This window comes from Furipterus horrens, unplaced genomic scaffold (genome assembly GCF_987537825.1).
Source record: "Furipterus horrens unplaced genomic scaffold, mFurHor1.1.pri manual_scaffold_11, whole genome shotgun sequence".
Taxonomy (NCBI): Eukaryota; Metazoa; Chordata; class Mammalia; order Chiroptera; family Furipteridae; genus Furipterus; species Furipterus horrens.
In genome coordinates, this window is record NW_028327181.1 from 21228505 (window position 1) to 21255168 (window position 26664).

Genomic DNA, 26664 nt, shown 5'->3' on the forward strand with positions numbered 1-26664 from the left:
TTTGCACTCTGCTGATTCTCACATTATTTACCTCCATCTCATTAAATAGCTTGCTTTATTTTGCTCTGTGTTGATTTTTTCGATTTTAGGTATCATCTGTTGTCATTCTGGTGTGCAAATTGAAGATTTAGCTCTTTTTCACCATCCTGCTATTCCCATGAACCATTTTAAGGTTCTATTATAGTTATGATTTAGGTCAGCTCAGTAGTTTTTACCTTACGGCTTTTCACAAACAACTAGGCCATGTGATACATATTACTATTTTTACCCCCCCCAATAACTTTTTTGGAGGGAGGTTGTTTTTTTTTTTGTACTTGTCACTAACTTCTCCCCAAACTCTCAACGCCAACTTCCTTTTAATATGTTCAGATTCATCAGTTATGTCTTAGAGATGACTTCTGTTTGGTATGTTCATTTGGTTTATTCTAGGTTTGCTACACACCTCTTGGGTTGGGGTACCCTTTCACTATCATTATGTATGTTAATCCCCTGACTTTTCTTGATTTGTCACCTCTAACTACATTCCTGAAAAAGTGTGGGAGATAAATGTCTTGAGACCTTACATGTCTCATGTCACACTCAACTAGTTAGACAGGTAAAGAGTTCCAGGTTGTCAGTAACTTAGAATTATTTTGAAGGCATGGGCTCCTTGTTTTCTCTCTTCTAAATGTTGAGAAATGCAATGCTGTTTTTATTTTATTTTTTACATGTGTCCATTCCCTGTCCCTCTTACCCCAGACCTCTTTGTATGTAATATTTTGAAATTTTCCCAATGATATATCTTGGAGTGGATCATCCATTGTGCTGGGTACTTGAAGCTTTTAAGTATGTATGGAAAATCAAGTTCTTCAGTTCTGGGAAATTTCCTCAAGTTACTTGTGGATTTTCCCCAATTCTGTTTTTCTTTCTGAAAAAATACAAGCTATTTGAATGTTAGACTTCCTGGATTAATTAATCTTCCAATATTATTCTGTTTTCTTAAAGCTTCCTTCTGGAAGATTTGTAACTTGTCTTTGTAGTTTCCCTGTTTTCTCCTTTCATATTTTTTTAATGCCTAAGAGGGTTTTTTTTAATATTCCTTTGTTTTGACATCTTTCATATTAAAGGCCTTTTCAAATTCTTGGTTGTCTGCTCTTTTTAAGAGTGGGACCCTAAAAAGATGATTGGAAGTTGTTTGGGGAGAGGGGTCTGGCTCATTGAATGCGGGCCTCCCTCCTGTGATCTAGCTGAACTGTTACCTTAGATATTCTGATATTGGTACCTTTAGATCTTTTATGTGGGTAACATTCCCTTGAGGCTTGTTTATCCTCTTAAGGACATAAGCCAGGCAGTCAGATTTCTAAGAGTCAAGTGCAGAAAGAAGGCTTAGAGGTTCAGCCTTTAGTGCATAAACTTAATCTGTTTTCACTGAGGTACCAGAGCCTTTGTGCCTGATGCTCTGTAGCTCAGATACCCTGTATTTGAGTTGTGCACCTGCTTGGGGTGGGGGCGGGGCAGTCCTTTGGGGACACAGAGGGAGAGGATCCAAGTGTCTTTCTTACCTAGTCTTTCGACCTACCCTCTTTTTAGCCCGCTCTTCATCTACATGTCAGTTAACCTGGTGTCACTAACTGCTTGAGCCTTTGGAAGTTCTGTAATGTAAACCAAGTTGCTTTTCTGCTCTCCCATGGCTGGCTTTAGCATTCCTCTTTATCTGAAGACTTTCCACTTGCCAAAATCTTGTTTTTCCTGTTCTTGTGCCTTTTAAAGATTTACTATTTTAGTAAGGTTTGAGAAGGGAACAGAGCTGTTGTGTGGAGTCCTTTTCCCATAAGCTATCTTTAACTGTTCTGCCTGAAATTTGTATACATACCTTTTTTCAGGCTAAGATACATTTAATTCCATTGAGACACATACAAACTCAGCAGGTCCTCTTCTTCATATTCCTTGTTTGCAGCACACAGTACACAAGTCAGAGAAAATGTAGTTAAGTGACCTGAAAACTTACGTTATTACATGAAGCCTAACCTGTGATGTCATGGTTAAAAACGTCTCCAATAGGCATTTTGAAGTGTTCTGAGCTTGTCTTAAAACAGATGTATTTTTAAAAAATTAAATTTACTGGGATGACAATTGTGCGTTTTTGTGCAACATTTTGCACATATTTTACTACGTTACCGGTAACACAATCAAGCTAATTGTGCTCAGTGTATGCCGCCCAGTTTCCAGACCCGGAGAACTTAATGGAGCTCCCAGTCGTTGACTGTCAAGGGGGAATGAATACCTGTTTCGCCTTTACATATTTTAGCCTCGAGCAGGCCCTTTCCGCCAGAATTTATCATTTAAACTGGGTGCTCTACTTTTATAGTTGGCATTGTAAAATGAGGCGAATCGATAGTTTTGTTCCACCTGCCTGTTTCTTTCCAGAATAAGACCGAGAAAGCAGGTAGCACTAAGCTTTGCAGATGAGATGCTCTTCTTTCAAAACGGTGGAGCCAAGGTCCTGTTTTGGAGCCGGTTCAGGAAACACAGTGCAAAACGGGCCCTCCCTACACTCACTACCTCAAACTACAATGGATTGCATCCGATGACTTCCCCCCCAATTAATGAGACCATGCTCTGAGCCAGAGGCGGATTAAGGTCGGTTGAGACCCCGAGCGCAGAAAATATTGGGCCCCTTAAAAAAAAGACGGAAAATAAAAATACATGTTAACCATATTTTATGCAGCATAGTAATGAAACCAAACTTGGTGTCACTAGAAAAAAAAGGTAAAGTTGGGGTTTTGCGGGGCCCAGGGCGCGCGCCCGCCGTTAAATCCGCCTCTGCTCCGAGGCTCCTGCAGCTTCCTTCCTCCCTTTCAGCACTGATACTCAGCAGCCATTCCCAGCATCTCGACTCGAGCTCGGTGTGCACCGCAATGAAGGCGACAGTAAACAAGGGCCATATGGTCCTGTCCGGTCGCAGGTGCTCTGAGGCAACAGGACCGGAGTGGAGGGGCGAACAGGCGGAAACGCAGCCTCGCGCGCGCTCATCTCGGGTCTCCAGCGCTGCCCGGGACTAAGACGCTTATGGGCTTACAGAGCTTTCCGCACGGATGCGTTCGGCAGCCAGGACCTCCCTCCGATTCCACTGGGTCCCGGGCCCAGCTGCTCAAGCCCGGAGCTGCCGCCCTTCCCAACCTGGAGAACTGGAAAGCGCACTCCCCTGCTTTACGGCACGGCCGTGCGCGTTTGCAGCAGCATGACGTGGCCAGTTTTGGCGGGAAAAGCGCTGCATTTGGATTCCTGTGGTGGCGGGCGGAAGACAGCCTGGTGTGGAAGGCGGCAGGTAGGGCGGCAAACGGGTCTGCAGAGGAGTTCAGGGTCCGCACTGGGTGCGCAGGGCACAGCGACGGGCTCAGGGCTCGGAGAGGCTCCCGTGGAGGGGCGGCTTCAGAGGGCAGTGGAGGGTGGTACCGGAGTCCCGGTGGGGGAGGGACTGCAGACACCACCCCTGTGATAGTCTCGTGCCACCCGGCCCTTCCTTCCGCCTCCGCAGGCAGGTTGGCCCCGCCCCGGACTCCTCCCGGCCTAGGGGACCGTTGTAGGGGTGAAGAGGAGGCCCCGCGGTGGTCTGGTTACCTTACCCCCGCACCCTCTGACCCAGAGTCTCACGCCTTGCCCCTTCTCTACATCCACCGGGAGGCACTGGTCCCCAGCTCCTCCCTTCTCGCAACTGCTCCATTCCCTCTGAGGGCGAACAAGGCCGGGTTTGAGCATTCGGGGTGCGCGGAATGGAGGTGAACAGGACGAAACGCCCGTGGTTCATACGGGGATGAACTAGGGGTGATGAGGTGCCAGGGGAAACAACTGTTACTTATATTGAGGTCTCCTGGTAAGACGCGGAGCCCGCGGCTTCACGAGTGATTGAAGCTGGTACTCATGTCCGTCTTTTCTGGGCCTTGCCCCTTACAGCCAGGTGCTCTGGAATCATGGCAGTGCCCTTTGTGGAAGACTGGGACCTGGTGCAGACGCTGGGAGAAGGAGCCTACGGAGAGTGAGTCTGCGCCCTTTCACCCGGCTTCCACACTGGGCGACGTTTTTTCCTTGTCTTGCCTTGTTTGAGTACATAGTTGTTTTGGAGTTTTAAGATTTAACTTATGTATTTTTAGAGAGAGGGGAAGGGAGGGAGCGAGAGGATGAGAAACAGCAATGTGCGAGAGAGAGATCGATGGGTTGCCTCTCGCACGCCCCCCACTGGGGACACAGCCGCACCCCAGGCCTGTGCCCCGACCAGGAATTGAACCCTCGACCTTCTGGTTCCCAGGCCCGCGCTTCACCCACTGTGCCACACCAGCCAGGGCTGGGGTTGTTCATTTTAATTCGCGGGGCCCTTAGAAAACAGATCTATGCATTTGAAATCCAAGACCTTTGGGAACTGAAGCTCTACAATCCTTTGTGAGGACTTTTTTTTTTCCTTTTACATTTTCTTTGTCAAGAGCAGAAGGGAGTGTCGAGGTCAGTTTCTTCTGCCACATATTTCTTCTTGGGGTTTAGGCATAGTGGCTAAATGAACAAGTGATCAGCCTGGAGTCACACTGCCTGGGATTCCATCATCTGTCTACACATTCTGGTCATTGCTTTTATCGTAGGCAAGCGCCTCAGTGTCGTGTGTGCTTCTGCTTTCTTAGTTGTAAGGTGGCAATAATGGTGTGTACCCCATAGGTGCTTAGAACAATTACCACAGGATTAATAAACTTTAGGTAATGCTATTAAACAAATGAATGGGGGATGTGTATATGTGGTGTGGCCTAGAATGGCTATGATCCCATTTTAGTTCATTTTCTCCAGCGTTTATTCAATGACTTTTGGTTATATAGCATAATGTCTTTCGCACATTATGTATTATACCTCATGTTTCAAAAAGTAGTAGTATCTGTTGAGAACATGGTTTCTCCCTGGTAGAGAAATTTAATAAGGGTAAAATAGTTTTGGGTGGGGTGTGTTTAATCTTTTGAAGTTTTAAAAATACATAGAATTCAGGTGTCTGGAATGTTATAACTTTTCCTTTTTCTTTTTAGAGTTCAGCTTGCTGTGAACAGAAGAACTGAAGAAGCGGTTGCTGTGAAGATTGTAGACATGAAGCGTGCCGTAGACTGTCCAGAAAATATTAAGAAAGAGATCTGTATCAATAAAATGTTAAATCACGAGAACGTAGTGAAATTCTATGGTCACAGGAGAGAAGGCAATATCCAGTATCTGTTTCTGGAGTATTGTAGTGGGGGTGAACTTTTTGATCGCATAGGTATGGAAAAGATTTAAGATAATTATTCTAAAGAAGTTTCTAAATTTGCTTTTTAAATGTGGGTGTGCTATCTGGTCATTGTCTATTCAGAATTGTTTATGCAACAGAGAAATTGGAGTAAGTTGTTTTGTTTTTGCAGCGTAACACATGAAAGCACAAAGTCATTAAGGAAAATATTTTTCCCACATTGTATAAGTAATTTTGGTTGGTATTGTTTTGTAGATTTTAAGAATGATAAACTATAATCTCATGGTGAAGTATTATAAATGCAGTGCATCATTTGCCTATATGATTTTTTGTAGACACTTTAGTTACAGGAAATTGTTGCATATATTTACAGATCCAAATAATAGCATGTTGTTAATGTTTCTTCATTATTTGTTTAAATGAAGTAATTTTAATTTTCTAGGATTGCTATTGTAAGTATTAAGTAAATTCTGTTTCTGCTACTTAAATGTTCTACATTGACTCAAAAGCTTGATGTTACCGAACACTGAGAAATACATAAAATATATTCTGTGAATCTAAATTTATTATTTAAAGCCATTGTATTTAACAATTGATTACTACAATCTCCAGTATTTAATCTCAACAGAGTGGAGAGTAAAGAAATCATGAGTTAAAGGAGATCAATATGTGATAAAATACCTGACAATGGAACATTTTTAAATAAAACTGTTTCCTAAAGAAACTTCATAGGCATTCATGATGTTTTGGTGTGAGAAGTTTTATGAAATTTAAATCTGTTGTTAAATATTTAGTGAAATTAGCTTAGATTTGCTAAGCATCCATTTTGGCAATTACATTTCAGGAGTGGGAAAATATTGGTATAACATTTTGATGAAATTAGGGGAGAATTTGAAAGATCAAATAAATCATGGTTAATATAAGATAAGCAGGGGCTTTCAAGGTATGGTTTGCCTTCTTGGTTTGGATACTAGTTTGTTATTTCTCTGGGAAATGTGAGTTACAAAGTACTATATATGTTACTGGGCTCCAGAGTCTTTTGTTATTGTAAGATTGTGTTTGCTAAAGTACAATCACAAATGTTTAATCTTAGAATTAAGAAGACTGTGCGGTTGATTCCTGATTATATTTACCTGAGAAACTGACTTTGATAATTAATTCTTACAGAGCCAGACATAGGCATGCCTGAACAAGATGCTCAGAGGTTCTTCCACCAGCTCATGGCAGGGGTGGTAGGTACAGCTTTCTCTTTCCTTTTATTAACGGTTAGTATGAATGACGTAAGTTACTAAATTCTGGTACGTGTCCCTTTGCTTTCTACTTAGGTTTATCTGCATGGTATTGGAATAACTCACAGGGATATTAAGCCAGAAAATCTCCTATTGGATGAAAGGGGTAAGTTTAGCATTTTGTCACCGCTCCCTACATTATTTTAACACTTAACATTATTTCAAGACTTGCATTAGTGAAATTTCAGGGCAAACAATCTGAAAAGTCTTGGAAATTTGGGAGACTTGTGGTATATATACATGGTATAGTTGTAGGTTAGATAGAGAAATCTGATCTAGATGAATAGCTATGTGAATAGTCCTAAACAACTAATGAATTAATAGACGAAAGTTTTTATTGGAATAGCCTGGACTTTAGCTTTGTCCTGCTTGTACTTTTTAATCTGTGATTTGGATAAAGGTGCAAGGAGTTTAGTTATATTTTATGGGTAAAACAGAGGAGATGGATAGTGTTAGCTCATAGAATCAGGATTGAAACAGATGACAGAAATGTTAGTTGTGTGAGGTGATTTTTGTCTGTTTTGCTTAACACTATTTAATGCATTAGAATAGTACCTGGCAAATAGTAGGCTTTCAAAAATATTTATTGATTGCATGAATTTAGCAGACCAGAGAGGTAGGTCATATTTAACAAGTTGTTTTCCATTAGGGTAAAATCTAAAGTCCAATATTTGGATTGAAAAAAGTACCAGATTAAGTACAGTTGAATAGCATATCTTTCGCACCAAAGCAGGTTACAAAAGGGTATTATTGGGCAGCAAAGTTCATAATAGTCACCAGTGTAATTTGGTCATTAGGAAACTAAGGTGAGGCCACATCAGAAGTAACGGGTATCCTGGGAAAATACTGTAGAAGGCACGTGGGCCCCCAAAGTACTTTTATAGGAGAGTGGCCAGAATGATGAAAGGCTAGACACTAGGTAGAAGAAGGAATAATCAAAGAAACTCAGGGAAAGCCTGCTAATGGTTACATACAGTTCTTCAGAAGACTTGGGTGAAAACTACAGAAGCAATTTGGATTAGTACAAGGATGACCCCTATTAATGGGTCTGTCCAAAAAAGTGAGTAAGTTGCTTTGGAAAATAGTGAATTTGTAAAATGTGAGTTAAACACTGGATTATTGATCATTAGGGACACTGTGAAGGGTATTTAAGCACTGCTTGGGTAGTTGGACCAAAGTACTTTAAAGATCTGGTTCAACCTTCGGTTTACTGTTTCAGGCAATATTGTACCCCACAAGTTACAATGTACTTCTCTGCCTCTTTCTGACTTCTTCCTCAACTCTGTAATTGACCTTCATACAAGGGGATAAATTAAGGAAAGTCAGCTTATATAAATAATGGGGATGTGATTAGAAAAATGTCTGGAATATGAAAACTTTGTTCCCAAACTAAAAATAGTAGGTTTTTTTCTCTTTATAAATATAAAATATGATCATTAAATGAGATCAAAAGGATAAAGAAGAAAATTAAAAATCACCAAAAACCCACCAGTCAGTTACTGTTTTGGTGAATATCTTTTAGCTCTCCTTTTATTAGCTCATCTACTAACCTAGCTACCTAAGATCCTCCTTTGGCTGTTTAGACTTCTGCAAGTTGTTTCATAAGTCACATAGCAAAATTTTAGATATTTGGACAACTTGTATATGGGAAAAAGGGAACTGTAGGATGGCCCATTGATGAATCCTGAGAGATGAAAGCACAGGTTGGGAGAATTCCCTTTGCTTCTGCTTTTCATTCTATTTCTATTACTTTTTGAATCCTAAAAGTCTTGATATTATAATCAATTCTCCTTCCTCATCTACAAACTAAATTCTGGTGTCAAGCTACATAAAATCCTCTGGAAAAGAGGGATTAAAAAAAAAAAAAGAAAAGAGGAGTTGCACGTCTCTAAATATAAGAGGCAGTATAGCATCGTGTTAAGGGCTTGAGCTTTAGAGTCATTTGAAGCTAGGTTTAATCTGGGGTGCCTCATAGGGTGTATGGCTTTGGATAAGTTGCGTACCTTCTCTCTGCTTCACTTTCTTCATTTATAAAATATGGATAGTAAGAGACTCTACTTAAGTTCTGAGTATAAACACCTGTGTGCCCACCTGGCTTAAAAAATGAAACATCACACATATATACACTGCTCACAGCATTGTGTTTATAATAGCAAAAACTGGAAACAACCCAAGTGTCTCTCAACAATAGAACACATAAATTATGAAATGGATGATTTATATAGTTACAATTAATTACATGGATGAAATTCTGGAATGTGATATACAGCAAAAAAAAAAAAAGAAGCAGTTGCAGAAGAATTCATACAAGTGTGATGATTCTGTTTATATGAAGTTCAAAAATATATAAAACCAAATGTTTAGAAATATAAACATGGAAAATATCACAAGAAAGGGCATAATAAAACTCAGAATGGTGGTTATTTCTGAGAAGGTAAGGAAGAGAATATTTTGGGAAGTATTTAAGGGAGATGGAATGTTCTTAAGCTGGGTGTTGGGTGAGGGGATGTTCATTGAATAATATCTTGTATATTATTTAAATATTCTTTTGTTTCTATTCAATAATACTATTTTTAAAAAGAAAACATTACCAATATAGTTGAAGTCCTCTTGTGTATTCCTTCACAGGTATATTTCCCTTTTTCTCAGAAGTAACCACACTCTTTAATTTAGAATTTATTATATGCAGTTCTCTAACCTAAGGATTATGTTGCAAGTATAACAAAAAAACAAAATCCAAGGAATACTATGGTCATACATTACTATTTTCAGTGATTACGACTTACAAGTAACTTGGAACTCAATTTCAGTGGTTTATTAAGATTGTGTCACATTAAGGTAATTACAGTAGCTACCTCCCAACTCAAATACAGGTAAACATCATCAATGGCTTACGTATTCTATTGTGCAGGTGTGACTGATTTTTTTAAAGAATCAATCCCCTATTTTGGGATAGTCGTTTGTAGTTTTTAAAAACAAATAGAACAGTGATGGCTGTTATGAATTTGTGCACAGACCCAATATAAAAATTGGGTCATGTTATAATGAATATTTGTTATGACACTTGCCCTTTTTTTCCACTTATACCCAATTCCATGTCAGCGCATATATACTTTTTAAAAAATATTTTAAAAGATTTTATTTATTTTTAGAGAGAGGAAAAGGGAGGGAGGCAGAAAGAGAAGGAAAGAAACAGCAATGTGTGAGAGAAACATCAATCAGTTGCCTCTTGCACGCCCCCAGCTGGGGGCCTGGCCTGCCACCCAGGCATGTGCCCTGACCAGGAATCAAACTGGTGACCTTCTCGTTCACAGGCACTGAACCACACCAGCCAGGGCTGGATACACTTTTTAAAAAAACAGTTACTTACATAGTTTCATTGTGTACATTTATGGTAAGATTTAATCACTTTATTGATGGACATTTAAGTTATTTACAAATAATACTGCTGTGAATATCCTTATGTTTGTGAGTTTGTGGGCGTATGTATTTCTTTGGATATGATCCTAGAAGTAGAAATTGCTAGTTCATAGAGTGTGTGACTATTTCAGACTTTGACATCTTTTGCTAGATTGCCCTCTAAAAAGGTTGAAAACTCCTGAGACTAGATTCCTTTGCTAAAAGGCTTTATAATGTTCTATATTTTCATAACCTTCATCACAGTTGTCTGTTGTTACTCTTCTCCAGGAGTTTAGCTACATTGGCTGGCACAGTGCCGCTCAGTTACAGGAGACAGTCACCGAGTAGAAGTTAGATTGAAAGTTCTGCCTGCAGTTTGTGTGTGTTGAAGATGGGAAGTTTAAGTGGGAATTTGCTTTTATGGTTTTTTTTTCTTTATAGAGAATTTCTCCTCCTTTTCTAAACTTACCTGCTTTAACAAGAAGTTCTAGAGGTCTGTAGATCTTTAGTTTTGGTGTGTCTTTACATATAAGAGTGGGAAAAAGTAGGTTTACAGTTGTGAGTATGTGAAACACAGCATTAATAAGGCAATTGTAATAATTATAACCACATCTTTTTCCGTATGAACAATGGTAAGCCTACTTTTGTCTACCCCTGTATTTTCTTCCGGCCAACAGGGTTTGTTTGCTGCTGGCGAAGTTGTGCCTAATACATTCTTGATGTCTGTCCTGCCCGCTGCCCAAGCCAGTAAAGGGCTTGGTTCTGCGTTGAGCCCAAGTCTGGAGTGCCGTTTTCCAGAAGTGCAGGCCCTTTGACTTCAGTGTCTTTCTTTAATTCATTTTGTTAATTGATGATATTTTTCTAAAATGAACAGAAGCGATGAGCCCTTTTATTAATTTTAGCTGGAGGGTGATGTCTTATTTCTTCTTTTTAAAAACTGGTCATTTTAAGGTAGAGAAGTTCTATAAACCTGAAGTAAAACTTAATTTATTTAAGTTTACTAGTTACAAAACATTTTTATCCAGTGCCATCTCTTTTTCCTTGGTTTAGATAACCTCAAAATCTCTGACTTCGGCTTGGCAACAGTGTTTCGGCATAATAATCGCGAGCGTTTACTGAACAAGATGTGTGGTACTTTACCTTATGTTGCTCCAGAGCTTCTAAAGAGAAAAGAATTTCATGCAGAACCAGTCGATGTTTGGTCCTGCGGAATCGTACTTACTGCAATGTTGGCTGGAGGTAAGAGCTATTGAATCATGATAAAACTCTTGTTGTATGGAAAGACAGGTTTGTTATACCAAAATAAATGAAAAAAACCAAGGGCATCCATATTTATATGATTGTATTTTAACAGTAAATTTTTTATAATTAGGTTGGAACTTTTAATCCCAACAGTTTTTAAAAATGAGTGACGTATAGCTATTAAGTGAAGTACCACAGTAGCTCCTGCTTTTAAGATTCATGTGAATACTTTTGGAAAGAGTTGGGCAGGAAGTGGTTCATCTATTTTTTGAGTGCCTCTAAAATTTCTGTGCATTAGTATTCTTAGTTTGGAAACCATATTGAATTAAACTTGAAGGAAATGGACTTGTATTGTTCATTTTTTTTCCCTTGGAATCTTCACTACATAATGATATGAACACTCAGAAAACTGGGACTTGTTTCTTTTTTAGAATTGCCATGGGACCAGCCCAGTGACAGTTGTCAGGAATATTCTGATTGGAAAGAAAAAAATATATACCTCAACCCTTGGAAAAAGATCGATTCTGCTCCTCTAGGTAACTGAATTATCCTGATTGAAAGTACTGATTTCTTGGATAATGAAGCGTAGTACTGTTTAATTATCTTTTTATTACATTTAAAAAATTTTAAATAATTGTGTAACTAATCCATGATTCTTGTAGATAATTTTTTTTAATAAAAAATTTTAAAAAGTCCTATAATCCCTCAGAAATAGCTTCTTTTCATTTTTGATACCTGCTTCTCTTCACTTTGTTGTAAAAATATATAAAATATATAAGTACATGTATTATATATGTATACCATTCATAAGTATGTGTGTTTTTATAAAAAAATGAGATCACACTACATATACATATTTTGTAATGCGTCTTGTGTGTATTGCTTTGTGAACTTTCCCATGACCATAGTTATAGGCCTACATCATTGTTTTTAAAGATTCTGAAGGTATTCTGCTAAATGGATATTCCTTATTATACTCATCCAGTTCATGTTTTTAAAGATTTAGATTTTTTCCTAATTTTTTACTTTTATGAAAGAGATATGATGGTTATCCATATAACTTAACTTTTGGCCATACCTTTAAATTATTTAATTAAAATAAAACCCCAGATCTGGACTTGCAGGGTCAAAAATGTATGTAGTTTAATTATTTGGTTTACTTTGCCAAATTGCTTTTCAGAAACTTTATATCTTTTCATCACAGTCTCATTAATTTTCATTAAAAATATTTAAGTAATCTAATAGGCCTAATATATTCACGTTTTTTGTTTTTATTTTAAATTTAGTACCATGCGGTTGTATGTTCACTATGTATTTATTAGGTTTTTTTTAAGTACTGTCATTAGATCTTTGCATTTATATATTTTTTATTTATTGGGTTGCCATTAGTTAATAGGATTATATAGGTTTCAGGTATACAATTCTATAATACATCATATGTGTATTGTATTGTGTGTTCACTCCAGTCAAGTCTCCTTTCATCACCATTTACCCTCTCCTATCTCCTGTCTTTGTGTTTATTACAAATATTTTTCACAATTTGTCATATATTTTTATTTATTTATATCTACTTTTTGTCTTTTATGGTTCCTGACTATATTGTCATGTTTAGAAAGGTCTCTGCTACTCTTAACACTAGAAAAAAATTGCCTCTGTTTTCATTTGTGTTTTTATGGCTTCATTTTTTTCATTTAAACCTTTTGTCCATTAGAAAATTATTTTTGTAGTAGGAGATATTTGAATTTTTTATCAAGATAATTGAGATACCTTAGTGTACTGGAAAGTAAAAAAATTATTTTATAAAACTACATGAATGAGGACTTAACATGACATTTGAACAAGTTTGGTGTTGAAGATGGATAAGAGTTTTCAGTATTTTTTTGTTAATGTTGTCACCTGGGGAGAAACATTTCTACCTGGCCCTCACGCTGCTTTTTACAAATAGCTGAGAATTGGATCTGGGCAGAATATTCTAAGATATAGACAGTAGCAAAGAACAACTGCATGAAACTAAAGCAATAATGTAGTGAGGATATTTAGACATAAGGAGACCAAGAGAGAATGTGTTCCATACCACATTCTAATCTGCATGACTCTTTTGTAAATGTTGTCTTAATGTTTTGTTTTCAGCTCTGCTGCATAAAATCCTAGTTGAGAATCCGTCAGTAAGGATCACCATCCCAGACATCAAAAAAGACAGATGGTACAACAAACCACTCAAGAAAGGTAGTGTCCTTAAATTACAAGTATTTTTTTCTGTGAAAGTGAAGGCCTTGTAAAGTCACTATCACAAATCAACAGTATAAGATAGCTGTGATCTCTGCCTTCATGGAGATTATAATGTGTGCCAGGAAAAACAAGTGTAAAATTTTTTTTTAAATTTTATTAATAATTATAAAGTTGAAAGTCAGGGTACTGTACATAGCTAATTGTTTGACCAAGTCTTAAGTGACAGAGAAAACTTGTCTTCCTGAGGAAATCATATTAAATCTAAGATATGAAGATTAAAGGAGAGTTAGCCAGATGAGTACTAATAAGAGAATAGGCAGATTCCGAACATAGGGAGTAGCCTTTGCAATGTCTTGACGTTTAGCAAGTGGGGATTTGAGGAACTTGAAAGAAGGCCAGTATAGCATGGCCCACGTCCGGCTTGTTCACCGTTGTTGCAGAAGTGGTTAGCGCAGAGAGTGGGACATCGTAGGCACTCAGCCAGTGTTTGTTGAGTAGATCAGTGACAGCGGAGGGGGTGCTGGCGAGAGGTTTGGGATGAGGCCGGAGAGGCAGAGAGCCACCAAGTTGTGGAGGAGCACCGTGTAAGCCATGTACAAATTCTGGGCTTTTTCTTAAGGCTGTTGGGGAAACCTCTGAGATTTTAAGCAAGGAAATGATATAATCATATATTTAGTTTTAAAATATCCTTCTGGCTACTTTTTTTCCCATTGCTTTTGGTATTTTTCATTCTAGATGTGAGAAGATGATAACTTGGACTAGGTTAGTGACAGTGGAATTGGAAAGAAGAAATTCCAAAGACATTTAAGAACTGTAATTGACAGGACAGAAGGTGGTTTATATGTGGGAAAGGAAGAGAATGAGGAGTCAAGGATGATTCCTTTCTGGGTGGAAAAACTCTAAATAAACAGTGGTACTATTTATTGGAATGTAGCTCAAGAGGAGACACAGGTTTAGGGGGAGGTTTTATTTGATTTTGGACATGCTGAATTTGAGAAGTTAAGTAAAACTGTCAAATAGATGGTAATTGAAACAGTGGTAGATGAAATGGAGTGTATTGAAATTCTAAGGAATGCCAGCATTTACGTGATGGGTGCGGGCTGGGGACACAAAAATTTGTGCAGTGGATTGCATGCTGTGGCAGTTATTCATGACCTTGGCAGGAGCAGTTTGGGTAGAGAGTTAGGAATAAATTTAGAGAACAGTATTCGTACGGTGACTAGTGTGAAAGAGAAGCAGAATATAGTCCAGCGCATTCAAGAAATTTGGCCGAGAGAAGACAGCTGCTGGAGACAATGAGGACTTTTTAACCCTTCTCTGAATATTTCTTTTACCTTTCACCTTATTTTTGTTGAAGTCCAACTCCCCTGAGGATAGCGCTTCCTCTCAAATGGTGGGTGTTTTTTCCCACACTCGTGCCCTTGGATTTGGGAGCAGGGCAGGCGTCCTCTTTCATTGTCGCTCTCTCCTTTGTTCCCATGTGCCTCACCCTTTATTCCAAATCTCATTATCAGACTCGACCACTAATCACTGTTCCCTGCTTGTTATAATCAACTTCTAAACCCCAAATTAAAAGTCCTTTCTCATTGTTACTTTCTCCAACACAAGTCCACGTAATTTTTGTTAATGGTTCTTGGTGATTAAAATATTCATCTGGATGATCCTTCTAGTATCCTGACCTCACGTTTTCTTGAGCTTTTTCTCTTCTCGTGATCTTATCTTCAGGCATTCTGCGCCAAACACCAGTTTGTTTTTTTTCTCCTCCCTCTTATACATGACCCCAACAGCCCTCTTACCCTACATGGACTGGCAACCCATTAATTCTCCACCTTTTCACTGTCTCTCCCCTGCACTCTCCCTGGGTCCTGTGTTTCGTCCTCACTTTTAAAGCCCAAGGTCAGTCACTGTAATACTGGTTTACATTCATCTTCCACTTTCTTGCCTCATTCTCTCTTCATCATACTTACAGGGCAGAACCTAACCCAAGTTCGGTCCAGTTTTCCACCTACTCTACACTTCCACCTGCGCAGCTCATTGCAACTGGAGAAGAATATAAAAACAAACAATGTTCCCTTTCTCAGGATCATAATTCCCGGGCAGGTCCTTAATTCTCTGAGGCAGTCACAGTGCATTTCCCCATATCTTGGACAGCCCCTCTCCTAAACCACATTATTACACCTGCCCCTTTCTCTTCAGCTCCTAGCACCTCTTCCCCACACTTACTCAGGTATTTCCCGCAGAGCTTCCACAGTCTTTCACCGCCATCCTGTCTCTTTTCTCATATGACCTGTTTTCTCCCCTGTTGCTATGGATAAATTGTCTGCTCCAGATAAAAGCCAGCGCTTTCTCTTGTGCATGAGGCCTCATTCTCTTTTGCCTACTCAGGGACATTGTCCAGGACTGCTCTCTTTGCCCTCAATTAATCTTTCCCGTCTCCTGGATCTTTCTTGTCAGCACAGCAACAGGCTGTTTCTCCCGTCAGTGGGCTTACTGAAATATTTGAATGAATGGATTAACAAATAAAAAGGTGGGCTAGGCTTAAGCATGTTTACATGGTTTGGGGACAGATGCCGTTGAGAGGTAGAGGCTGACAGTCTAAGAGAGAGGAAATAAAAGTGTCTAGATCCCTGAGGGGACAGGAAAGTGTGGATGGGCTCAGGTACGAGTGAAGGGATGAGCATCTGATGGGAGGAAAGGCTGGGAAGGAGTGCAAGTACATCAGACTTGGTAGTGCAGTTGGAGGGAGTTTCTAATGACTTGATTGTCTTTGGGAAATGAGAGATGGTATCGCACACTTGAGAAGTGAGGTGCTGGAGGGTGGTTTGGGGATTTGACAGGAGTGCAGAACTTCTGAAACAATCATTGTGGAGAAACGGAGAGGAAACCGACTAGAGGAGCATAGCATTGACTATCATGTTGAGGATCCAGCTGAGGGTAGTAACCATGCATTTATAGAGACATCGTTATTCTTGTTAAATCTTTTCCGGTGGAGCAAGGAATGTTGGATAGAGCAGATTCATAATATTCATTGCCATTATGATAAATTATTTTATATTTTAAAAAGTTTTGATTCTTTAGCAAGGTTCCTCTGTCTTCATCAAACATTTTTCTGTTACCATAAGTGAACTGTTAAAATTATGGCCTTGTGCTCCACACTTGGAACATGCTTACTAATCAGGATTTGTGCAGTTTGACAGTGAGTCCTAGGAAGTTCATAATGACCACATTTCTCATAATCATGTAGAAGGAGCCATTACTTGTCATATAAGTATTTTGTGTTAAGTGACTTCAGATGTAATTTTTCTTCAGGTTGTCAGTAGTGTTAAATAAAAACTATCTGCCTAGAAGATTGAAAGCATTTGTATTTATTTTATTTTATTTTTTTAGGGACCAAGAGGCCCCGAGTCACTTCAGGTGGTGTATCAGAGTCTCCTGGTGGATTCTCTAAGCACATTCGATCCAATTTGGACTTTTCTCTAGTAAACAATGCTTCTAGGTAAGATTAATTAATAAAGATCAAGTAGTTGTTGAAGGTAATATTCCCTATGGGAAGTAATGTGTGTGTGTGTGTTTGTTTTAATCTCAGTAATGATTGTCACTTTTGTTGGTATGAGAATGTGTATTATAAAACAGGCCTGACAGATTTTATTTAAAGATATATTTTTCCCCATATCTTAATGCCTCAGTGAGGAAAATGTGAAGTACTCCAGTTCCCAGCCAGAACCACGGACAGGTCTTTCCTTATGGGACACCAGTTCTTCATACATTGATAAACTGGTACAAGGGATCAGTTTTTCTCAACCCACATGTCCGGATCATATGCTTCTGAATAGTCAGTTACTGGGCACCCCAGGATCCTCACAGGTAAGAGAATTTAGTTTTTCAAATAAATAATGGAAGCCATATTTTTTTTTGTCTTAGAGTCTTTTTTCTTTTTTTTTTAATGTATAAATCTTAAACTATTAACACTTAATACCAATATTTTTTGACAAAGGAGATAGAGGAAACATTTATATATAAGAATCTTAAATCACAGAAAAGAATTGTTACATTAAATAGCTGTATACTGCTTTTGATGGTGTAAGATTTATTCTGCTTTTCTTTATTTGATATGTAGAACCCCTGGCAGCGCTTGGTCAAAAGAATGACACGGTTTTTTACCAAATTGGATGCAGACAAATCTTACCAATGCCTGAAAGAGACTTGTGAGAAATTAGGCTATCAATGGAAGAGCTGTATGAATCAGGTATCTTTCACTGATTTTTATTGTATCTTTTCCTAAAGAAAAAAATAAATATTTGAGTAAAAAATTATCATCAGTACATTTTGAAAATTTAAAGTAATTAGTTGAGTTTGAAAAAAGAAGCACTTGGAATTAAAGGAACTTAAGTAGTAGGTCCTTTACCTTAAGAAATAATATTTCTTAAAAGACTTCTTTCAGTTATTAAAAATGTTGAGACTGAAGTCATTATTTTCTTACAACCTGTCTATACTTAAATTGTAACAATAACAATTGACTCCCTTCTAAGAAAAATGAATGAATACATTAACAACCCACATACTTCCTACACGCCCTCTGCTCCCACTTACCAATCTTTGTTTATATTATTGTAGCATATTTGTAACACTGACATTCTACTGTCTTTAGGCTTTTTAAAAATCTTTATATCATGAAAAACAAGTAGGGGAATATTTTGTAGTATTAAAGGAGACTACAGAGTCCTGATAAATAATGCAATGCATGATCTTTCACTAAACCATAGATTTAAAGAAAAAAGGCTTTAACAGGTGTTGTTGGATCAATTGGGGAAATGTGAATACGGGTTTTATATTAGGTAATGTTTTTATATCTATGTCAGATTTTTTGGGTATGGGCCTAAAATTGTGAGAAATTGTCTTGGTTTGTAGGAGAAACATGCTGAAGTGAAGTGTATGCTGTCTGTAACTTAGTTTTTTTAAAAAAGCACATAAAAAAAGACGAGTAAACACATACTTATATAGGTCACTAAGGCCAGGGAAGGGCAGAGCATTATTTATTATATGGTTCTTTCAGTTTTTCTGTAGATTTGTAAGCTTTAAAAATTAAAAGTTAGGAGAAAATGCTATTGTGCAGAAATCTGAAGCCAAATGGATTTTCTCTCACTTGTGTAGATAATTCACTCTTTTTTTTAAAGGTAGATTTATTGAGATAAAAGTCACATAATATGAAAGCAATCACTTCAACCATTTTAAAGTGTACAAATCAGTAGTTTTTAGTATATTCACAGAGTTGTACAACCATCACCATTTGGTTTCAGAACATTCCATCGCCCCCAAAATAAACTGCACCAGTTTAACAGTTCTTATTCCTCTCTTCTTCATTCCCTGGCAGCCACTGGTTTACTTTCTGTCTGTGGGCTGCTTATTCTAGACCCTCCATTTAAATGGAATTATATGACATATGGCCCTTTGTGTCTGCTTTTACTTAGTGTGTTGTTTTCAAGGTTACTCCATCTTGCAGCGTTTATCAATATTCTTGTAGCTTTTCAGCCACTAATCTGGACTTTTTTCCTTTCTTATGTTTTAATAAATCTTGCTTTGTTCTCATCCTATTTTTATTCCTTAAAATTTACTTGCTTCATCTTTCAATTGTTTTTTGGTAAAATAGTACTTAATTTTGTTGGCTGAGAGTGCACCTAGACTCACGCCCTGGTTTTGGAGCTGTGTCCTAGTTTCCGCTGGTCTGAGTGGAGCACCCACAGCCACGGGGAGAAGAGAATCCCTGGAAGGAGCGCAACGGTTGGTGGGCATTGCTCCTGCTACAGAAGTGCGTCTCACAGCTTCATCTCAGTAGTATCACTGACCCGAGATTGTCATTTTTATCTAGTGTATTCTCTACTCACACATCTGGCTTAACCTTATTTTTATTGCCTTAGGTTACTGTATCAACAACTGATAGAAGGAATAATAAACTGATTTTCAAAGTGAATTTGGTAGAAATGGATGAGAAAATTTTGGTTGACTTCCGGCTTTCTAAGGTATGTAGACTAGCACCTTTAAAAAAAAAACTTTTGCTAAAAGAAGTGTTTGTGCATGTTTATTGTAGAAATTCAAAGAAGAAAATAAGAATCAAATTTAATCTTATCATCCAGAGAGAACACAGATTTACTTTTTCTTTTTTAAAATTATTTATTTATTTATTTGTTTATTTATTTGCTTTTAGAGAGGGGAAAGGAGAAAGAGAGGGAGAGAACCATCTCTGTGTGGTTGCCTCTTACTCGCGCCCCCAGCTGGGGACCTGATGTGCAACCTAGTCATGTGCCCTGACTGAGAATTGAACCTGCGACACTTGGCTCGCAGTCTGACGCTCAATCCACTGAGCCACAGCAGCCAGGGTTATAAATTTACTTTTTGTTATCTTTAAATATAGTAGTTTTACTACTACTAATAGTATAGTATTCCCTCACTTATCATGGGTATTATGTTCTAGACCCCTCCGCAACAGTTGAAAATCCGTGAAGTAGGAAACTTACATTTATTTTAGTATTTATATATATTTTAAGGCTTTATAAACCCTTCCCACACACTTATAAACCGTTCCCATTCCCTTATTAACCTTTTCGACACTTTTATAAAGACTACTTATGTTCTTAAACATATTCCACACTCTTAAACCTACGTAACTTTAACAACATACATATATGGTACCACAAAATCCCACGATATAACGAAAAATCCACGATAAATAATTCAGTATAATATCTTTAAAAATTCCGTGATACAGTGAGGCTGCGATAAGTGAACCGCAATATAGAGAGGGACTACTGTATGCACTATAGATATACTCTTATGTAGAGGGTATTTTAAAACGGTACTAAATTTATATATACATAGCATTTCTAAATATATGGTACTTGCTTTTTAAATTTAATATTATGAACATTTGTTCTTGTCATTATCCATCTAAAATACAATTTATTCAAATGACATTTTCTTTGTAAAAGTTTTTGTAGAAAATGTAAGTAACAACTAAGAAAATTAAAATAATCCTAAATTATTTTTACCTTTAAAATAATTACCCTTAGTACCTTTGAAGCATTTCAGACTTTTTCTTATTGAATTTATATATATCTTTTTTTTGTTGTTTTTCTGTTTGTTTTTCCATTACAGTTGTCCCACTTTTTTCCTCCCTCTTGCTTCTCCACACCCTGCCCCCCACTTCTCCCACAGTCAGTCCCCACCCAGTTTTCCATGTCTGTGGGTCATTTATACATGTTCTTTGACTAGACACTTCCCCTTCTTACCCCCTTCTCTCCCTCCCGCCTCCCCCTTGTTACTGTTAGTCTTCTCCTTGTTTACATACCTCTGGTTCAATTTTGCTCATTTGTTTGTGTTGTTCATTAGTTTCCTGTAATAGGTGATAGCATAAGGTATTTTTCTTTCGTTGCCTGGCTTATTTCGCTAAGTGTAATTCTCTCTAGTTCCATCCAAGTTGTTGCAAATGATAGAAGTTCCTTCTTTCTTTCTGCTGCATAGTATTCCACTGTGTAAATATACCACAGTTTTTTAATCCATTCATCTACAGATGGGCACTTAGGCTGTTTCCAGCGCTTGGCTATTGTAAATAGCGCTGCTTTGAACATAGGGTTGCATAGGTTCTTTTGAATTGGGGTTTCAGGACTTTTTGGATATAATCCTAGCAATGGAATTGCTGGTTTAAAAGGCAGTTCCATTTTTAGTTTTTTGAGGAAATTCCAAACTGTTTTCCATAGTGGCTGCACCAGTCTGCATTCCCACCAGCAATGCACCAGGGTTCCTGTTTCTCCGCATCCTCTCCAGCACAAGTTGTTTGTTGATTTGTTGATGATGGCCATTCTGACTGGTGTGAGGTGGTATCTCATTGTGGTTTTTATTTGCATCTCTCTGATGGCTAGTGATGTTGAGCATTCTTTCATGTGTCTATGGACCTTCTGTATGTCCTCTTTGGAGAAGTGTCTCTTCAGGTCCTTTGCCCATTTTTTAATTGGGTTGTCTGTCTTCTTGGTGTTGAGTCGTATGAGTTCTTTATATATTTTGGAGATCAATCCCATGTCTGAGATGTCATTGGCGAATATATTTTCCCATATGGTTGGTTCCCTTTTCATCTTGCCGATGTTTCCTGTTGCTGAGCAGAAACTCTTTAGTTTGATGTAATCCCATTTTTTTATTCTTTCCTTTATTTCCCTTGCCTTAGGAGATATCAGTGAAAATGTTGCTACGTGAGATATCTGAAATTTTCCTGCGTATTTTTTCCTCTAGGACTTTTATGGTGCCACGGCTTACATTTAAGTCTTTGATCCATCTCGAGTTTATTCTGGTGTATGGTGTAAGTTGGTGGTCTAGTTTCATGTTTTTGCATGTCCCTGTCCAGTTCTCCCAACACCATTTGTTGAAGAGGCTCTTCTCACTCCATTTGATGTTCCTTCCCTCTTTGTCAAATATTAGTTGACCATATAGACCTGGGTTTATTTCTGGGCTCTCTATTCTGTTCCATTGATCTATATGTCTGTTCTTATGCCAGTACCGGACTGTTTTGATTACCGTGGCCTTGTAGTATAGTTTGATATCAGGTGTTGTGATTCTTCCTACTTTGTTCTTCTTCCTCAAAATTGCTGTGGCTATTCGGGCTCTTTTTTGGTTCTGTATAAATTTTTGAAGTATTTGTTCTAGGTCTGTGAAAAATGTCATTGGTATTTTAATAGGGATTGCATTGAATCTATAAATTGCTTTGGGTAGTATGGACATTTTAATGATGTTAATTATTCCCATCCATGAACATGGTATATGATTCCATTTATTTGTATCTTCCTGAATTTCTTTCTTCAGTGTTACGTAGTTTTCTGAGTATAGGTCTTTTACCTCCTTGGTTAAGTTTACTCCTAGGTACTTTATTTTTCTTGTTGCTATGGTAAATGGGATTTTTCTTTTAGTTCCTATCTCTGATATTTTATTGTTGGTGTACAGAAATGCCTACGATTTCTGAATATTGACTTTGTACCCTGCTGTTTTGCCGAATTCACTTATTAGATCGAGTAGTTTTTTTTGTGGAGTCTATAGGATTTTCTATGTACACTATCATGTCATCTACAAATACTGACAGTTTTACTTCCTCTTTTCCAATGTGGATGCCTTTTATTTCTCTTTCTTGTCTGATTGCTGTGGCGAGAACTTCCAAGACTATGTTGAATAGGAGTGGAGAGAGTGGACATCCCTGTCTTGTCCCTGACCTCAGGGGGAATGCTCTCAGTTTTTGCCCATTGAGTATGATGTTGGCTTCAGGTTTCTCGTATATGGCCTTTATTATGTTGAGGTATGCTCCCTCTGTTCCGATTTTGCTGAGAGTTTTCATCATAAATGGGTGTTGTACTTTATCAAATACTTTTTCTGCATCTATTGCTATGAGCATGTGGTTTTTGTCTTTCATTTTGTTTATGTGGTGTATTACATTTATTGATTTGCGAATATTAAACCATCCTTGCATCCCTGGGATGAATCCCACTTGATGGTGGTGTATGATCTTTCTAATGTGTTGCTGGATCTGGTTTGCCAATATTTTGTTGAGGATTTTGGCATCTTTGTTCATCAGCGATATTGGCCTGTAGTTTTCTTTCTTTGTTGTGTCTTGACCTGGTTTTGGAATTAAGGTAATACTGGCTTCGTAGAACGAGTTTGGGAGTCTTCCCTCTTCTTGGATTTTTTTTGGAATAGTCTGAGGAGGATAGGAGTTAGATCTTTCCTAAATGTTTTGTGTAATTCACCTGTGAAGCCATCTGGTCCAGGGCTTTTGTGTGCCGGGAGTTTTTTGATTACTATTCAATTTCACTAGTTGTTATTGGTCTATTCACACTTTCTGATTCTTCTTGATTCAGTTTTGGAAGATTATATGTTTCCAGGAATTTGTCCATTTCCTCTAGGTTGTCAAATTTCTTGCCATATAGTTGTTTATAATAATTTCTTACAATCCTTTGTATTTCTGTGGTATTGGTTGTGATTTCTCCTCTTCCGTTTCTGATTTTATTTATGTGGGTCCCCTCTCTTTTTCTCTTGATGAGCCTGGTTAAAGGCTTGTCAATTTTGTTTATCTTTTCAAATAACCAGCTCCTACTTTTGTTGATCTTTTGAATTGTTAGTTTAGTCTCTATGTCATTTAATTCTGCTCTGATCTTGATGATTTCCTTCCTTCTACTTGCTCTGGGCTTTGATTGTTGTTCTTCCTCTAGTTCTTGTAGCTTTTGGGTTAAATTTTTTATTAGAGATTCTCATTGCTTTTTTAGGTAGGCCTGTATTGCTGTGAACTTTCCTCTCAGGACTGCTTTCGCTGTATCCCATAGGTTTTGGGTTGTTGTGTGTTCATTATCATTAGTTTCCAGAAACTTTTTGATTTCTTCCTTGATGTCATTGTTAACCCATTCATTATTTAATAGCATGGTATTCATTCTCCATGAGTTTGAATGTTTTTGAGTTTTTTCCTTGAGGTTCATTTCCAGTTTTAAGCCATTGTGATTTGAGAAAATGCTTGATATAATTTCAATTTTCTTGAATTTGTTGAGGCTTGTTTTGTGTCCTACCATGTGGTCTATCTTTGAAAATGTTCCATGTGCACTTGAAAAGAATGTATATCGACTAAGTCCATTTGATCTATAGTGCCTCAATATCTTTGGTGTTTCTTTGCTTCAAAGATCTGTACATTGTTGACATTAGGGTGTTAAAGTCCCCTACTATGAGTGTATTGCTATCTATATCCTTCCTGAAGTCTTTCAAAATTTTCCTTAACATATTTGGGTGCTCCTAAGTTGGGTGCATATATGTTTACAAGGGTTATATCTTCTTGATAGATTTTTCCCTTAAGTATTATGAAATGCCCTTCTTTGTCTCTTTTTATGGCCTTTGCTGTGAAATCTGTTTTGTCTGATATACGTATTGCTACCCCAGCTTTTCTTTTTCATGTCCATTTCCTTGAAATACTTTTTTCCATCCCTTCACTTTCAGTCTATGTAGATCTTTTGTTCTAAGATGGGTTTCTTGTAGACAGCATATATGTGGGTCATGCTTTCTAATCCATTCAGCTACCCTGTGTCTTTTGATTGGAGCATTTAATCTATTTACATTTAAGGTTATTACTGATAAGTACTTGTTCATTGTCATTTTCCCCGTTTGTACTCGTGTTCCTCTCTGTCTCTTTCTGTTTCTTTATCTTCTTAAAGCAGACCCTTTAGCATCTCTTGCAATGCTGGTTTGGTGGAGATGTATTCTTTTAGCCTTCTTTTGTTTGGAAACTCCTTATTTCACCTTCCATTTTGAATGAGAGTCTTGCTGGGTAGAGTATTCTTGGTTGAAGCCCTTTGTTTTTCATTGCTTGGAATATTTTTTGCCATTCCCTTGTGGCTTGTAGTGTTTCTGCTGAGAAATCTGATGGTAGCCTTATTGGAGCTCCCTTGTATGTTATTAGTTGTTTCTCTCTTGCTGCTTTTAGGATTTTCTCTTTGTCTTTCAATGTTGCCGTTTTAATTATAATGTGTCTTGAAGTGGGCCTGTTGGGGTTCATCTTCATTGGGACCCTGTGTGCTTCCTGGACTTCCGTGACTTTTTTTCCTCATGTTAGGGAAGTTCTCTGTCATTAGTTTTTCGAAGAGGTCTTCTATCCCTTGCTTTTCTTCTTCTCCTTCTGGAATTCCTATGGTACAGATATTATCTTTCATGTTGTCCTGCAGCTGTCTTAGAACCTCTTCATTCTTGTTCAGTCTTCTTTCATTTTGTTGCACTGTCTGGGAGTTTTTGTCTACGTTGTCCTCCAGCTCACTGATCTATCTTCTGCTTCCTCTAGCCTGCTTTTAATTCCTTCTACTGTGTTCTGCAATTCAGAGATTGTATTCTTCATTTCCTCCTGGCTCTTATTGATAGCTTCTATGTCCTTTTTCATGCTGGTGTAATTCTCAGTAAGTTCCTTGTAGTTTCCCTGGAGTTCTTTGTAGTTTCCGCTGAGCTCATTGAGCTTCTCCATAATCCATGTTTTGAATTCCATATCTGATAGTTTGCTCCCCTGTATTTCATTTAGCACTCTTTCTGGGGATTCTACCTTTCCTTTCGATGGGGGGTTGTTTCTCTGTCTCCCCATTTTTATGACTCTTATTGTTTGTTGCTGCTTCTTAGAATGATCTGCACTTCCTCTGAATTTATATATATCTTTTTAATAAATGTGAAATGTTTTCACATTATAATTAATGAACTATCTCTGCTAATAATTTTATGATTAATATTCATATACAGTTTTGTTCACACTTCTTATTATTCCTTTAGAAATTACTGATGCTGAGGTTATATATAGTTTTAAAGCCCTTGCCATATAAGACAAGTAGCATCTTTTCTGTTGCCTGAGAGACTGTATGTAGCTCTAAAGGGGGTTGCGATACTGTTGTCCAGGTGCTTGGCAGTGTGGTAAAACTTGAGTTACAACTGAATCACAGGCTTTGTTGTCACAGCATTTTGGCGAAACTTCAATGTAGTTGCATAGCTTAATTTTAGTTTACAAACCTCCAATATCTGTGAAAAACAGAGACTCAGGTCCAGAGATATCCATGCTTGAGACAGACAGGATGTCATTGTGCTGCCTCTCTGAGCCCATGTGGTGTGAACAGTGATGGGACTGAAATCCATCTGAATTATTTATTGAGACATTTCTCCTCCCAAGATTTTTGACAATTATTTTTGGATATTATTCCTCATATAGGGTGATGGATTGGAATTCAAGAGACACTTCCTGAAGATTAAAGGGAAGCTGAGTGATGTTGTAAGCAGCCAGAAGGTTTGGCTTCCTGCCACATGATAGATCCACTGGCTTTGGGATTCCTGGTGAATATAGTACTGCTATGTTGACATTTTTCTTCCTAGAGAAGATTATCCTAATCTGCAAACTGCAAACAATAGTCCCTGAAGAGTTGTCTTCATCCTAGTCAGACATTTTCCAATTTTTTGTTTGTTCTGCATAAAAATAATACCTTTATTTTAATTATAAATAAAATGTTGGGGAAGGGATAGAATTTATTCGATATTTCTTCATCTGTGTTTAGTGTCTTAAGTCTGAGACCCACCTGGTGGAAACCAAGCTTTCGGGATATATGAGTTTACCGACTTTTATACCAGCATAATGCAAGATGCTACTCTTGTCCTATTTTTACCAAAACAGTTGGTTTGATCCAAAAAGTACATACTGCCTCTACATTGATTTAAGTGGATGAATTAGTTATTTAAAAAAAAAAA

The 26664-nt window shown here is 37.8% G+C and overlaps 1 protein-coding gene across 2 annotated transcripts; it reads left to right on the forward strand.

Annotated features, from left to right (window-relative positions):
• Positions 1–3181: 3181 nt before the first annotated feature.
• Positions 3182–26664, forward strand: CHEK1 (checkpoint kinase 1). 2 transcript variants are annotated; one of them, XM_090292762.1, is made up of 13 exons: positions 3182–3307; positions 3934–4015; positions 5040–5263; positions 6398–6462; positions 6556–6625; positions 10969–11157; positions 11592–11696; positions 13291–13386; positions 16777–16885; positions 17076–17253; positions 17507–17635; positions 19305–19406; positions 26135–26664. In XM_090292762.1, exons 2-13 carry the CDS (start codon positions 3951–3953, stop codon positions 26228–26230), a joined length of 1428 nt encoding a protein of 475 aa, XP_090148888.1. In that variant the 5' UTR covers positions 3182–3307; positions 3934–3950; the 3' UTR covers positions 26231–26664. The 2 variants fall into 2 exon arrangements, with proteins under 2 accessions (XP_090148888.1, XP_090148889.1); XM_090292763.1 differs by lacking the exon at positions 3182–3307 and adding an exon at positions 3540–3758.

Coding starts and splice junctions, on each gene's coding strand:
- CHEK1 (XM_090292762.1), top strand. CDS start 3,951: ATGGCAGTGCCCTTTGTGGAAGACTGGGACCTGGTGCAGACGCTGGGA. Junction 16,886..17,075: donor CTAGTAAACAATGCTTCTAG/GTAAGATTAATT, acceptor TTAATGCCTCAG/TGAGGAAAATGTGAAGTACT. Junction 17,636..19,304: donor GGAAGAGCTGTATGAATCAG/GTATCTTTCACT, acceptor TTATTGCCTTAG/GTTACTGTATCAACAACTGA.